Here is a 16,437-nt window from a genome sequence, read left to right as displayed (position 1 = left end):
ATAAGAATGAATTAAAATAGCTGAAAGAACCAAGTAGAAAGTACAAGACAGCCTATAGAATATTTAACTGCCTGTTATCATTTCAGAAATAACTGTTACTTGCCATTGAATTGCAAAGAATGGGGGGGGGGTGTCCTAAAAAAAAAAAAAAAAAAAAAACAAAAAAAAAAAACACCAAACTATAGAAAACATCATATTCTTTGTTAAATTCTGCAGACCTTACATCTAAATAGAATATAGTTCTGTGGTGCAGAACCCTATTAAATGACATTTGTTTCTTGATTCTATAATACTTAAGTATGACTGTATATTGCAGCTGTTATTCCTGTTAATGTTACCTACTAAAGTGATTAATAAAGATTGCCATGCATCATTTTCTAACAGTGCTACAGGCAGTACTGTAAATCGTTTACTGCATAGACCTCTCAAACAAATGTTTGACAAAGGAGGGGAGGATGTTAAAGATTAAATTGACTGTGCTGTACATCAAGCAAGACATTTACAGTCATTGCCATATTTGTAGTCAGCCCATGTCCACTTTGAAACCTATAGCAGTAATTTTTCTTTTTCCAGAAAATACTTACAGTGCCAGGTAATTTCAGCTGTGCTTGCTATGAGCCCTACTTGGCTTGTAGTGAAGTGTGAGAGCAATAAGATTCTTTCTTTCATTACTTTTTGGAGATACACTCTATGACAGGTTGATTTCTTCCTTTATAAATTGTAAATAAAATACATATGCTCAAAAACTAAAGTAGTTTTTGAATATGATAAGTGTCCTGCAATAAACAAGAATACCAATATGCAGAAAGTGAGGGACAGGAAGGTCCTGACTTTTTATTGTTAAAATCATCACCTGCATGTGCTAAGTAAATTAATTTGATAAGCAAAACAAGAGACACCTGCCCATTCCCAGCAACTGGCTTTCACTCTCTTCACGCTCTGGCTGCAAATTAACAGAAGCAAGGGCAGGAGTGCCTTTTTTCCTGCACTTACAGGCTACTTTCATAGCAGCCGCACACAGGTGTCCAATGGTAGAAGCTGACCTTGCATATACCGAGTTCCTCTACCGCAACCAAGAAAAGGCTAACTGTTGTGGAAATTGTATGGTCCTGAGAATTCATATATTCAGCAGCAATAGTTGTATTTTGGTTTGCATTATTGTAGACAGTGTTTGCATATCTTTTAAGATGAGGGCAATCAAGACAGATTTATTTAGACACTTTCAGAAGTTATATAGAAGTTTTAGCCAAACCCCATGGAATCCAAGAAGTTCCTTTGACATTGACAGGCTTTAAAATAAGCCCTTGACATACTCAGCTTGATAGATGTTAAGAATTTAGGAGGTTTTGAAGAACCTTAATGTAATTGTGTTGCACAAGTATTTTAAGCAAATTTAAAACTCGATATTCATCTGTCCCTTCAGCTTACTTCCCTCATGAAGTTAGTAGTAGTTCTGAATTCACCTATTCTTGGGCAAGATCAGATTCCATACTAATAAAAGATTTTTAGGAAAGAGTTGACACTAGCATTCAAAATAATTTTAGCCAAATTATGCTCTTCTCCATATATAAAAGGAAATGGATGTTTTGCCCAATTTATAATAATAAATTATAACTGGCTATTTAGATTATTAAGCTTCTCCTTTCTTCAATTCGGTCATGTCAAGCAATAGGTCAACTAATTTTTGATTTTCAAAATTTCTTCACTTTGAGTTCTTAGTGTCCATAGCAAGTAATCCACTTTTTTTTTTTCCCCCCCCGGACGCATGCAGTTCCAGATGCAAGTGGACTTATGTAGTCACAACCAAAAGAAAGGAGGATAGGTTTTGGCAGCCTAGGCAAGGTGCACAATAGGATGTGAGATCTCAGAAATGTCAGGAGAAACATGGGGACAGGGCAAGTTTGCCTGTGCTGTATGATCAGGCTGGCAGCATGTCCTGTGCAGTATAAGGATGAAAAGTCCAGCTGTCACTCTGTAGCCCAGGAATGACTTTTTTCTTATTTTGTCTCCTAGGGAACTCTACCTCCTTAAATTTTCTTCTCAGGGGTGTGCTGGGACAAAAGGAGTGTGTAGCTTCAAGTCATTTTTTGTCTCATATCTCTAAAGCCCCTGTGCAGGAGGCTTTGTGAGAAAATGAACAGCCTGAGTGTCACAACACCAATTATAAACCAGTTACTGCCCATAACAGTTGGTTTTTATAATACGTTGCCATGGGTTTTAGGGCAGCCTTTGAACAAGAACCATAATGGTTTTGCTGCATACTTGTCCGAAAGACGTCTCTTCTGTGAAGTTTTTTTTTTTCTTTTTGTTACTATTATTAAGCCATTCTTTGCTTGTACTGACGTGTGAGATCAATAATTGTCTTTCATTACTCTTGTATTGCTGCAGATCATGCTTTACACTATGTATCCCTGACAGTATTTTAACTTACTGCAGGAGGACTCTGCCCAGGGTCTAACGATCCCTGTCTGGAGAAGCCGTGTCCAGGGGACATGCAGTGTGTGGGGTATGAAGCTAACCGGAGACCGTTCATCTGCCAGTGCCCACCAGGAAAGCTTGGCGAATGTTCAGGTGCATGTCACAGCGGCAATGGGGCATATACTTGAACAACAAAGTGCTGCCATTCTCATTGTGTAGGTAGAGGTGCCACTGAAGTCAACAGAAGATGTACTGCTTAACCCTTCTCAGCACTGCTGCTCAGCATGTCTGTTTATAAGGCCTCTAAAATACTTGTCTTTATAGCTATGGGGCTGTATGAAGACCGTGATCCAGTTTCTGTTGGGAAATTCCCACTGACTTGGTTGAATCCCAGATCAGTAAAACAGGCCGCTAAGAAAACAGGACTTTTCCTAGAGGCTGTTACGCCAGATGTGTTCCTGCCATAGGCAAAGCTCTATAATTAACTCTTCTGCTTACTATTTAGATTACCAAAATTCCAATCTTTATTGATGAAAACACTACACGATCCCAAAAAGAAAGTTTGAGGACATTTGTTAGTTCTCCGCAGCTGTGTTGTTCCCTGGGATATAAAGAGCCAGGTGGAACGCTGGTGAAGCGGAGCTTTCTGCTGACTTCAGTGAATCCAGGCATGAGAGAGACTATGTGCTATTCCCCTGATGAAAACACAGCAGATACTGAGCTGTACCACTGTGGTCCTGAGCAGCGGTTGCAGGGAACTCATTGCAAGGGTTTGGCTGGCATCTGCCCACCCCTAACATTATACCCGTAACTTAACTGCCTGATGTACAGGCATGGTCGTCTTTGACTCCCTCTGTTATCAGTGAGGCGAGATAGGTGCCTCCAGAGGTGTATAACCTTAAAAAGGGTGAATACTTGGAGAAACCTGTCTTTTTTGTAAGTATGGAGAAATAGAACTTTCCTCCATCCCTTGATAAATAAATTTAAAAAACCAAACAATATGTTTTTGTAGTAGGTGCCAGCCTTTTTTCCCGTCAAAGTTGGGTTTTATTTATTTCTTCCTAGACATTCTCATAGCTCTATAAATTCTTTAATTAACTTGACAGTTGAGGAATTATTTCATGTGTCACTAAAAGAACATGTCTTTTCAAAATGGTTATTTCAGGCCACACTTCTCTTAGTTTTGCTGGGAATAGCTACATTAAATACCGGGTTTCTGAAAATAGCAAGAAAGAGGAATTCAAGTTGGCTCTCCGTCTGCGAACGCTGCAAAGCAATGGGATTATAATGTACACCAGAGCGAATCCCTGTATAATTCTGAAGGTAATTAAAATAACTTATCTTTTCTGCAGTTGTTTTTCTTGATTATATGTTTTCTGTTGGCTCTTGATTTGGGGAATGCTGTTCTCATTTCAGCTGTAGATTGAGAAGATGAAGTCTGATCTGTTTCATGCTAACAGGGAAAAACAATTTCAACAATGGCAGCAACAACAACAATCAAAAAAAGCAGCTTGTTAGTAGTACTTTACTTGGATAATGCTCCATTGGGTGCTGTTCATTATAAGAACGTTATGTGTGTCTGCATGCAGAAGCCAATCTGCACGAGATGCAATATTTGGCCATTTATATGACCATATAGTAAAAATGATGCATACTGAAATAGCTGCTCTTCCCCTGTGTCCATGCCTGTGGATAGAGGATATGCCCTCACTGTTGTCAAGTTAATTCCAGAAACCAATTGCTTATAACATGCCTCCTACTAAATGTGAAGATTTCTGCACTCTGTGCATTAAGATTATTTGTTGAGAGAAGCATGGGGTAGCTGGAGATTGATATCCAATCAATATTTAATTGATAAGCTCTCCGTGCATTTTTGTTGTTTGTTGGCTTTCTGTGGAATGGGAAATATCTGCTGGATGAAAAGGGAGTGGTAGGCTCATCCAAGAGCCTGCATGTATAGTATTTCTGCTAAAGCCTCTAAGGTACAAAATGAAGATATTGACTTTCTTAACTCAGCCATGACCTATAATTCAGCAGCGGGAGAAATGGCACAGAGCCTTTTGTGTCTGTATTTGCAATTTTTAGAGTTCTTTTGGCTGAATGCTTAGGTAATGTTAAAATGGCTAGATGAGTTATTAATGGGCAACAAATAATTTTCTGGCTGTTAGACTGAAATATTTCATGAACAGGAGTACTGTCTGTCATTCACTAGTGACTCTCAGCGGTGTTCAGATTTGAACAAGACAATTAAGCTCTGCTTTGAGACACAGAAATGCACAGTTTGAACTTTTCAGTGTACTTTTTTGTTCAAAAAACCAAAACAAAACTGCAGGCTTTAATACCTTCTTTGAAGTCTTCATCAGAGTTGCTGTTAGCATATATCAATAGGGAATGTTTGCAATTCTGTAGTTTTGAAAAATGCTTGGGAAAAAACATGGCCCTGGTGGAAGGTGCCGCTTGAAAACAGTAGGAGATGGTACAAAGGCAGACTGAAATGGAGTTAGAATGATGATAGGAGAATTAGTTAGAATTTAGTGTATAAACCTATCATGATTAAGGAGTATAGCAGGTCAGGTCATAGGCAACTGAGTGGAAATCTCCAGTTGAAGCTGGGAAATTTTGCCGCCAAAAGAGAAAAGTTTATGCTATTACAAAAAAAATGAGTAAGACAGCTCCTCATTGCAGTCACCTGGGTTGAGTTTTTAGTTGTTGGGTAGGAGTTATGTGTTTTCGGTCACCGCTTCACACAATCACCTAACCATTTTGCTTTGAGAAATACTGGGAGGAAAAAATAATACTTGAAGGACCAGCGACAAGAGCTGTGGCTACTCTGCTCCGATCTCAGAGGCCAACCTTCAGGTCATGGTCTGTTTTGCTTCCTAGCTCTAAGAAAGGATTTCCAGCTCTGAACCCATCTCATGCAGGACTTGGTAGAGAGCTTCAGATGCAGCTGCCGCCTCACGGGTCCGATGAGGTCCAGGGTTGTGTATGGATGGCTTCACTTTCTCCCATGCATTGACAGGGAAGAACACGGGGAATTCCCTTCCAGAGCCTCATCCTTGGCTTTTAGGTGGGGCAAGATCTGCTGTTGCAGTGGGTACGTCCTTCTCCCAGGTCTGGCCCTTGGCTTGTATAAGCATAGGGTTTAAAGAAAAGTAAAGCATTACATTCGGCATGTTTTTTGAAGAAATGGCGTCACTTAAAAGATCGGGAGTTGCTAGAGTTTTGTTTTTGTGAAGATCATTTAGCAGAGGAACATCAGACTAAGGTCTCACAAAAGTGCTCTACAGCAGATGAATGGCATTATGCTCAAGGGATGTAGCTGTAGCAGTTCTCTTCAAGGGATGGCAGCTGACTCATGAACTGCACTTTGGGGATCCCTAACTCAGATATTTTCAAGCAAGTTATGCTTAGGCTTTCTAAGCATATGTTTTTTCATTTGTAAACCAGAGGTAAGGCGCTTTTTTGCCTTTTTTTTTTTTTAACTAGGTATGTATGTTGTGAGATAGGGAGGTGCTCAGAAATGAGGCCATTAAGCAGATTAATTAGAGGTCTATAAATGTGAAGTTGTTATCATTTGAGCATTGCTTTCAATTAAATTAAACATGAGGAGAAGCTTTCCAAATAGAGGATAAAGGATGGGATACTGTGCTCTTTTGAGCACTCTGGCATCACTCCAGCAAAGCACTTAATCACTTGCTTAACTTCCTGTATTTGAAGGCAATTGGAACTACTCACATACCTTAATTCTAAGCATGTACTTAAGTGTCTGCTGGATTAGCACCAGAGGGCCCAGCACCATCACTGAACTCCAAAGGCAGAGGTGGAAGAAGTTTAGACCCACCGCATAGTATGAGCCCGTGGGAGAACGGGCAGAAAACACCACCACTCTTGGGGCATATAGTGGCATTGATTTTTTTGAAGCAAGTCTCCCCCATTGCAGTCGATTTAAAAATTAATGCTGCAATATGGTTTTCTGTGTTTAAATGACCAGCTTAATTTTGGGAGCTCATACATTTGTGATAACTCCAGGGATGGAAATATTTCATAATCATAGCACGGTGTCCTTCTTAGATGAATAATCAATTCCATAGAGCAAACTGCTTGTCTACTACTTTGCTGAAAGCCTACCAGCTATGCTGTATTGATACAATATAATAAGGGTGTTATTTATTCAGCTGTTTCAAATAAAGCAACTCATCCATCGATTTTGAGAGGTTGGCCATTTTTTTTCTTGTGTGCTCTTGCTTTTAAGACAATTGGAGCAAAATGAGATGCAGGTCGATGGCCTTTTCCTTTCCTTTGAAAAGATTACGTGTGCCAAAACCAGTATCACCATTTCCTTCTTCCTTTGTAGCATCTATCTGGGAAAAGTAAGATTTAACTATTTAAAGTATTACGAGGCCATTACAGAAGAGAATTCTATAATTTATTTCATTTTTTTCCAAGGAATATAATGGAAATTCAACTTGTTTTGTGAAATTTAAAGGATTAAAAATGCGTAAAGAAAGACTTTCCCATCATGGCAGAAATATAGCTGCTAAATGGTAAAAGGCAAGCATATGTTCTTCTGTCCAGGCAGTTAATGTGAAACTTTGCATGGTTTAGTTAAGTGTACATTATACGTTTTAACGCATTACTGCTGCATGGCTTATGCTGGATAAGACTGAAGCTTGGATATGATCCCAGTTATGGCTGGAGTTGAAACAAGTAATATTTTAATTAAATATACTGTTTTACACAAACGAACCTGAAATGTAATTCGGCTAACGAAATATTTCCCCAGATAGATTAGTAGGCAGCATGCTGTATCCATGGTGTGTGACTGCAGATGGACTGTGTGAGCCGAAGGTGGTCTCAGAAGAACCATTTGATCATTTTATTACCTATGTTGATACACAAATATGGATGTTAGCCAAACATCTTAGCCAGGCTAATATTCTAATATAATTTACAATATGTGTTTGGCTCCATTTTGCTCATTGAATGAAACTGTTGAAATGTAACAGATTGCATCAGCTTTTGGAGCCTTCTCTGTTCTTTGTACTTCTCTACAGGTGAGGAATTCTGCATCTGTAAGAACATACGTGCTTAAGTATGCATTAACCTCACTGTCCTAGTAGTTAACATGAGAGATGCTGTAACTAAGCCCAGAAAGGTCTGAGAGGTTGAAGTTTGGTGGGAATTTTCTGCCCAGCTAGGATGAAGCAGTGTCTCTCTGCTTTCGTCTTGGTGCAGAGGGTCTCAGCTGGCACCGTGGGCTGCTTTGGTGAGGGGTTGCAGAGTTTGCATCTCTCTGCTGTGAGAGGGAGTAACCCAAGCTCTCTGCTGTGTTGGGTCACATAGATGGAGAAGAAGGGAGTGCCACGCGTTCAGTCCTGAGCTGAGAGTCTGATGGTACCAGCCCTTAACCAGAGCAGTCAACCCACTGAGGTTATTGTCTGGATAACTGCTGAGCCTGGACAACAGCATTGGCCATTCATTGGATTTCCATACCATTTGCTTGACTGTACCTCATTTAGTAAGAAGTTCACTTGAAGTTCAGCTTTTCTTGGTACCAAGGTCCAGGGTATAATCAAAGAGCCCCCTCTGAGGATTGAACAGTGTCCCTGACGTCACAGCGGTTATGAGGGATCACGGGAACACCAGGGATTAATCTCTGAATCAAAGATCCGTGAGTGGAGGACCCTTCTCCTCCCTGCCCAGCCAGCCTCGCTGCTAAGTAGGCAGGACAGGAGCCCTTGGCGGCACCCGCTCCTCGCCGGCTGTTCCTGCTCTTCCTCCTCCTCCTCCTCGAGGCACAGGGCTGTCAGGGAACAAATATTTCCTCCCTGCCCCGCTACAGCAGGGCCTGTGACCATCTGATTAATGAAAGTACTTTTATGGTCCCATTGCTAGGGGTATCAGGGCATGTCACAGTCTTTAATGTACGTATCCGTAAAGCAGTGGTGTGAGGTAGGGAAATGACGTTATCCCTCTAACTGATGGAGACCTGAAACTAATGACTTGCTTGAGATCCCAGAGGAAGAGTGTTGCAGAGTGTGGATTCCCATGCATATCTACCATATCTTAGGCTAGTACTGTAAGCATCAGACCATCCTTTCCATCTTTCACTCTAGCCTGAGGTAGGGGTTACTAGTGCCTTTTTAATAAAAGGAAGGAAACATAGCCTTTCAGACAATATAGATTTACTGTGTATGTCAGATCATCTGCTGGTATAAAGAAATAAAAGTGGATGAGAAAGATGTATAAAACATATTTTAATGGCAAATCTTTTAGGTCATCATTTCCCGTATACAAATGGTGTAATATTTATCCCAGGTGCTCATATGTGGTGTTGTATTTATAAAGATAATTGGAAAAGCATGTTCTGTGAGTAAGGGTAATAGACATGCAGGCAGTAGGTCCTTCAGGGTATAAGTAGTCTTAGGGGAGGTATATGTATATTATACACAATCTGTAAAACAGTTTCCATAGGAAAAAACCTTTTGACTAAGAAGCAAGTTAACTGCTTATCCAATGATGGCTGTTTTTCAAAGTGTGATATGTTGGCATGTATTTTTCTGTTTGATTTGTATTCCTGTTGAGCCAGACCACACTTTCTGAGCAGTGCCTTCAAGGTTTGTGGACTATTTTGTTGCACAGGGAGAAAAGAAACTATTTCTCCATCTCTGGAGAGAAACCAGCTCAATTTATCAGGGCATCTTGTTTACCAAGATTCCTCCTGAGCAGATGCTTTAATAGGCCCAATTTCAATCTACAGAAATAGTCTACAGCTGAGGTTTGAGTCCTGTAAGAAAAGATTTTTTAATGAAAAATGATCCAGACTTATTTTTCTATACATCTATTAGCCTTTTTTGATTGAGTTGTAGGCATACCAAGCAACATCCATCCCTCAGGCATGTTGTATTACAATCATAGATCTCATTTCATTACATCCTACAGGTCAGGGACTTCAAAAGAGCAAGCTACCCATAGCAGGGGCTAATTCTTGCTCTTCTGGCTCCTTCTACATGTGTATCCCTCTAACACCCCTCATGCCATGCAGAGTATGTAGGTAGCTGGCATTTATAGGGAGCTTGTCACATGCTTAGTGTCTCCGTGTTCACCCCATCCAAGCGACTGCAGAGCAGTGGAGTGGGGTGGTTTACACCCCAACTGCCCAGTGTGACTTGGCTTGAGGTTACAGCCCAGTTCAAATGCAGCTGGTCAAAAGACTGAGGTCTGGAAAGGAGGGCAAAGTCCAGAGATCATAAGAACTCAAGATTTTACCCTTAGCTTTTCTCCAGGTAGTTTTGTGAACCTCCAAGGAGAATGAAGTGCTGATAACGACACGACAGCAGATCCTGCTCCTGTAGATCAACAGCATCCCATTTACCTTCCAGCCACATCAGAGAGCCTGGCAGAGAAGAGTTTGAGCACCAGTTCAGACACACGCCAAGGGATATGTCTAGCTAACACAGTTTTAAATGACTATTCATGCCAGAAACAGCCAAAAATGGCCAAAGACAGATGGACGCAGTGCAGCATCCTCACATCTGCATTAGCTGTGCCAGTTTAGCAGGCCACCAAAACTTGGGGGGTTCTTGCATGAACAGCTATGGCAACTCTGCTCTGCTGTGTTGTGTTACGGATCAACCAGTGAGAGTACAATGTGCGCTGCAGGGAAGGATGAAAAAGGACACAGCGCCTGAACTTTTCAGGGGGATAAATAATGGGACAGAACTGTCTTGAGATGGGATTTGCAGAAATAAATACTTCCTAGAGCATGACATAAAGGTAAAATAATTGCAAGAGCTTTCAGAGAGCTTGAATCCAATTAATGTGTCATAAGAAATTATTTCCAGCCTTGTCAGCCATTTTAAACTTATCTGCCATCTGTTAGAGAAACCTAAAATCTTTGAGTAAACTGCTAATCAGCAAAGCAGCACTTCATACCTATTCCCTCACTCTGTACTTTGCCTGCCCCAGCAGACTAGCACAGATTTTCCCTTTATGAGGACTCTAGATGGGTGAGGGACAGGAGGGAGAGTGAGAAATCCTAACAATCCCTCTAAAGGCATGAATCCAGCACAAATATGAGGGAAGAAAGAAATGTAAGAGGCATCTTATGTCATCCGTAAGGTTTACACAGAGCAGGTAGTATAGAATCCTTGGAAAATAACTGACTTTCGGTCAACCAGAATCTTACTGTTGTACTTAGAGAAACTGAACTTATGACACTTAGGGACAAATCCACACCTGCTGAGATGCTCCAAAAGGTTACAGAGGCACAAGATGTGTGCATGAGCAGAGCACCTAACATCCTCAGCTGAAAGCAGTGGCCATTGACTTTGCCACAAGCCTCTCTCAAACACTCAGTGGTGGTCCCTTGCCCTGACTGTCCTTTTGGCAGCATCAACCACTGGGAGCAGAATCGCAGCCCACGGGTGGATGGTGGGACTTGCTCGGAGAGGCACAATTGCTCAGCAGCAGAGCCAAGAGCAGAGCATGAGTCCTCCGGTCCGTGCCCTTTTCAGTGAGACATACTGTTATCCCAGTCCTCGCCTGTGTTCTGCATCTATATTTTTTCTTTATTATTTCAGTTTGCCTGCAGTAACTGGCTTTGGGTAAATTCTGAGTAAGCTGATATTTATCACATTTTTTTTGCTAATGATAAAGTCACAGCTTTTTGCTATTTTAGTGTCATGTAGGAGAGCAGCTTTAACACTGTATAGAGACTGTCTAGGAGTCCTCTGTGTTTCCAGATTCTCTATGAGAGCGTGTTACGAGACGGCTGAGTGCCTGAAGCACTTTGATTTCTGTTTTCCTCCCACAGATTGTTGATGGCAAACTGTGGTTCCAGTTGGACTGCGGAAGTGGCCCAGGAATCCTGGGAATTTCTGGCAGGGCCGTTAACGATGGAAGCTGGCATTCGGTGTTCCTGGAGCTGAATCGCAATTTCACGAGCTTGTCCCTGGACGACAGCTACGTGGAGCGCCGCAAAGCCCCCCTCTATTTCCAGACTCTCAGCACAGATAGCTCCGTCTACTTCGGCGCCCAGGTCCAAGTGGATAACGTCCGCAGCCTGACCGACAAGAGAACGACGCAGGTCTTGAGTGGCTTTCAAGGCTGCCTGGATTCAGTTGTCCTAAATAACAACGAGCTGCCGCTCCAAAACAAGCGCAGCAGCTTTGCAGAAGTGGTTGGCCTGACCGAATTAAAGCTTGGCTGCGTCCTCTACCCCGATGCCTGCGAGAGGCATCCCTGCCAGAACGGCGGCACCTGTACCAGCGTGCCATCTGGTGGTAAATATTTTGCATTACTTTATGGGTTGCCCCCCCTTTCCCCCCCCCATATTCCTCTACAATTTATTGCCAGAGATGGTTTTATGCAGCAGCATGCTTGAAAAATCTCATGAACTCTATAAAACTCTGATAGGTATTGCAAATTGTGTAAAAGCTGTTTGCTCTATAAATAACGGTGAAATGGTGCCCCTTCTCATTGCATTAGTGTTCCAGGAGGAAATTGATTTATTGGCTGTTAGGATAATCCTATTTCTATAGAAACCGATAGAATTACAATTACTGTAATGCTCAGCTGGATTTTTCAGGATCCATTTACAGCATTGAAGGCTGTAAACAAAGATGGTGATTTCAAACGTCCATCACAGATGCAACAGCACTGTTGCCTTCCTCTGTTTCTGAAGCTGTCACAAATAATTACTGAGCTGTCCACGAACACCTTGGTCCTTTTGTGAGTAATTTGATTACATGGCTGCATGGAAAATAGCAAGTCCGCCCCATTATAAACACCCCCAGAAGTGTATTTTACAGCTTCCTCAGAGGCCTGAATGCTTCAAGGTCTAAGTAATATTATCCAAAGTTTACAGGGCATTGATTTAAACTGTGCTCGTGTTGGAGTTTCCTATCCAATGGTTATATGGTGGCTCCTGTGATTTGGTGCCAGTGACTTACTACCCAGTAATGCAGTGCACAAGTTACCAAACTGTAAGAACAGTCAGCATCTTCGCAGGAAAAAAGCAAATGGCATACATGTAGGACACTTCCTCTAGAGCTGTTCTCTCTCTGCAGTGTACGGATTTCCCTTCCAGTTCCCCATATTGTATTAGCAGGCAGCATTGCTCACCTTTTCTGGCAGACTAAAACTTCCCTGAAAAGGATGCTCAACAAAGAGGTCTTCTGCAAGTTCAGAGCTTTCCATCCACTTATTGTCAGTGGTTTTGGTCATGGTTCCCAAGGGATGTTCCCACTAAACTCATTTTTTATGGAGCATTTAACCACTACCCCAGGGCTTTCTGCTTTAATGTGTCCATGCAGTTCCCTTGCACCCATAATTATTATTTCTGTTTTTCATTGTTTTAAGCCTTGTTCTCATGTTTCCTTTCTGACTCCCCTCCCCCACATAGATTTTTCTAAACTTTAGGAACTTCCTAAACTTGAGTTTTCAAGGCTGAAATCTGGTGAGATCTGAGCAAAACTGTCAGACAGAAGTTTCTCATTTGGATAACCCTGCCCTTATAGGGTGAGCCCTGACAATGTGGATTTCCTGATGCTGAGCTATGTCAGCTAGCATCTTCTCTGGATCCTTGGCTTTGATTCAGCCACCTCTTCTCCCCTGCCGGGGCAAATGTTGCATCAGGGATGCTATCGGCTTTGCTGTCGGTGGAAGGAGATGGGAGGACAATTGGGAGGAATGAAGCACAGCAGTGGCAAGCCAGGATGTGATGTGCACCACGAGGGAGGACAAATGTTGCTGCTTGTGTGTGTTGTTAAGGGTCTTTATTTACCAAAGGAAGCAAAGAAAAGGAGTGCTGCACAACAAGGGCAAAAGGAAATCATTCTAATGCAGAAGGATGCTGCAGCAACTGAGAGAACAGCTAAGCAAGATTATTTAAATCCCAAGGAAATACAGCTGTAATATGTACCTGAACGTAACATGGCTTTGATTCAGACTCCATACTTAATAAATGAGGTTAACCATTTGCCTAGCATCCTAGGAAGCATGAGAACAGCTCCTTCCATCGATTTTATTTGAGTCTATTTACAGTATTGCTCAGCAATCTCGTGATGAGTAAATTGAAACGTTTCTAACAAAATGCTTTACAGTAATTCTTTTTTCCCCAGCGCCATGTGCATGCCGATTCAAACTGAGGGGAGACATGGGGTTGGGGAGAAACAGGCAGCGCTGAAGATTGAACCCATTTTATTACTGGAGTGGCACGCACTGTTTTCATGTCAACATAATTCGCCGCTGGAAAGCAGTCATGGAACTGATTTAACTTGCCTGCGTTCCTGCCTCGGCGAGGGGGGCACGTGCCCTGCAGGGATGTTTCGGCTGCCTGCCGTTAAAAAATCTGTTTGCTGTTTTTACTGCCTCAGCAGTGTATGTAAATAAAGGATTGTTATAAAGCCATAATTCCGGCGCAATGGGCCCTGACTGTACGTTGGTGGTTCTGCAGCCCAGCCCACAAGAAGGCATGGGCATTTTTGTTTCCACCAGGCAAAGCGATCCTGTTGTTAGTGTCCTCCATATGCAAGAAGGCCACGTAATTAAATTCTGTACAGCATTGCAAATGCTAGTTGTGGAGCCACAAATTGCAGCGTGCATTTAAGAATCATCAGCCATTGTATTTGCTGACATAGATGTTAGCAGCTGACTTTCATTTAAAATAGAAAAAAAAAGTAATAACTCTTCCCTTTTTATCTTAAGAAAGAAAATGCCAGCTTTTTTCTTTTTTGGTGGGGGGAAACATTCAAAAATATACCATGCAAAGGTCCTTTTCCCAATCGCAGGGCATTCAGTAGCATCACAATCTCCTGACTAACATTTTCTATGATATTATCCTCCTGTTAAAGTTTCTGGAGAACAATGTTCATTTTCCTAAACAGAGAGTATTTGGCATAATGATAGGATTTGTTTTAATAAATAAATTGTCTAATTTGAATTTTACAGAGCAGATTTGGTATACTGTTAACATCCTGTTTCTTACAAAAACCCTACTGTGCTTTACAAGAAAATTAAGAGAGAGAAAAAGGAAGCTCCAATTTATAGCTAACTTTAAAAGAAAACAGTCAAGCAAAGGTTACCCAACATTATAACATGAAAGAGTTGCTGGCTGCATGCCAGAAATCAAAGGGGCCATGTCTAATTTACATATAATTTGCATAAATCGATCATCTAAACCACAAACCTCCATAATAGTATTCCTGTTGTGAGATCTTCCTTTCAATAGAAATGCCTACTGCCCTGTTCACCATTAATAAAAAGCTGCCTTTGATTACCTTCCACTTCATCCCGCAGTCACAGGAGTAGGGTAATATTACGGCCCTGTTTGGGGAATTGCTAAAGCGATGCTGTGTATGCACTAGGAGTATGTGCACGCTGCTGCGGTTAGGGTTCGTATGGGTAAATTCACAGCAACTTCGAAGCGCCTGGCTCAGGGTCAGTGCTGTGCATGGGCTGCCCAGAGCTCAGGACCAATGGCAAAGATATTGCCCCGAAAGGAGAGTTGGCATAGTTCACCCCTGCTGGCTCTTTCCGTCTGACCTCTCTGCACATGGAACAGCAGGACAAAATGGGGATCTTAGCCTGCAGGAGAAAGCATAGATAGCTCAGATGCTCTGAGACATCACTGAGAGTACAGAAAAACCTCTGTGCTTTCAAAATCTGGTTTCTGGGCCAGCAGAAAGCGACCATGACATGAAGCTCTGCTTGCACTCATGTGTTCCCACGGGTCCAAATCAAGTCCCGCGGCAGCAGTGTTTTCTCAGCATTGTCGGTTGTTAAAAAGAGGGCACTGTGTGTCCAGAGGCCCCACAGTGAGATCCCCTGCACTCTTTCAGAGGGCTGGGAAAGGGGGACGAGCACTCACTAGGTCTGACAGTTCAGGAGAATCCTAGCAGAAAGAGCTATATACAGCTTTAGGAGAATTTTCTTGGGAGACACTGGAAATCACAGCCCTGAAATATAGGCCACATTCTTCCAGACTTTTCAGTCCCTACTGATAAGTACAGGTTAGTAAAACTATCTTTAAAGAAAGTTGTTAACATTTTGAAACCTGACAAACAGCATGACTTTCAGAAACAGCTTGGCTCTTTGGACTGAAATTTCCCAAGAAAATTCAACCAAGTGTTTAAAGTGTGGTTAAGCTATAAGCTGCTGAATATGAGGTCTTAAAATGGGAAATGTCACACAACCTTAATAATAGAGTGGCGTTACTAGGTCTGCCAATAGTAAATGTATGTTTATCTGCATGAATAACAACATGAGCAATCACAGCAATAGAAAGCCTTACTGTAATCAAATGCAAACACTGCGCCAAGGTTTTCAACCACAGAGAGAAACCTCGTGCTTGTAAAGCCTGCAATTATAAGTATAGTTACTTCCTTTTAATTTGATCAGTCCTATATACATCTGGCTTTGATTGAAGTAAATGGCTTATATGAATACGCAATTTTATTTGAACGTGAAGCATTTGAGCAAAAATATCTACTGAGTCAAGGACTATGGGCAGTGTGAGGACCAAAAGACATTGCTGTCCCCTCTCCTCATTTTTTTCTTTTTTTCTTCTTTCTTTCTTTTATGTACAGAGTTAAAATCCAAAGGGAAGGGAAAATGCAACCTGGCACTTAGGTGGTGTTTTTACTAAATGTTTTAAAGCATGTTGGCAACATTGACACATGGGTGGGTTTGAGGATTAGGTAGTTCTTAAGAATGACATTAGGGAAAAATGGGTGTGTTAATACCATAGTTGTGAACTGACCAGGTCTTACTTATGTTGGTCTCGCTTTTTCACACACACAAACAAGCCAGCATGGTGTAATGTGAGCATACCAAACTCACATCAGTTAATTTTTAAAACCTTTTTAGAAATGGGGGTTTAATCTTTTTTATGGCTATGCTTTTAGACATCTGGATTTAAATTCCCACTTTCAAAGCACATACATGCCAATCCTTTCATAGAAAGCACTGGTTTAACAACGACTGAGGTTCATTTTCATACCAACTACTGGCAAG

General features: G+C 41.6%; 1 protein-coding gene across 2 annotated transcripts in view; it reads left to right on the top strand.

Annotated features, from left to right (window-relative positions):
- Positions 1–16,437, top strand: part of FAT3 (FAT atypical cadherin 3) — a 331,100-nt gene that overhangs the window by 292,039 nt on the left and 22,624 nt on the right. For both annotated transcript variants that reach the window (XM_075050110.1, XM_075050109.1), the window contains exons 19-21: positions 2,437–2,571; positions 3,584–3,741; positions 11,237–11,705. In XM_075050110.1, the coding sequence (XP_074906211.1) occupies positions 2,437–2,571; positions 3,584–3,741; positions 11,237–11,705 (762 nt within the window). The remainder of the gene's footprint in view (positions 1–2,436; positions 2,572–3,583; positions 3,742–11,236; positions 11,706–16,437) is intronic.

The sequence above is a fragment of the Buteo buteo genome, chromosome 18 (assembly GCF_964188355.1).
Source record: "Buteo buteo chromosome 18, bButBut1.hap1.1, whole genome shotgun sequence".
Taxonomy (NCBI): Eukaryota; Metazoa; Chordata; class Aves; order Accipitriformes; family Accipitridae; genus Buteo; species Buteo buteo.
This window is presented reverse-complemented; position numbering and strand designations above follow the sequence as displayed.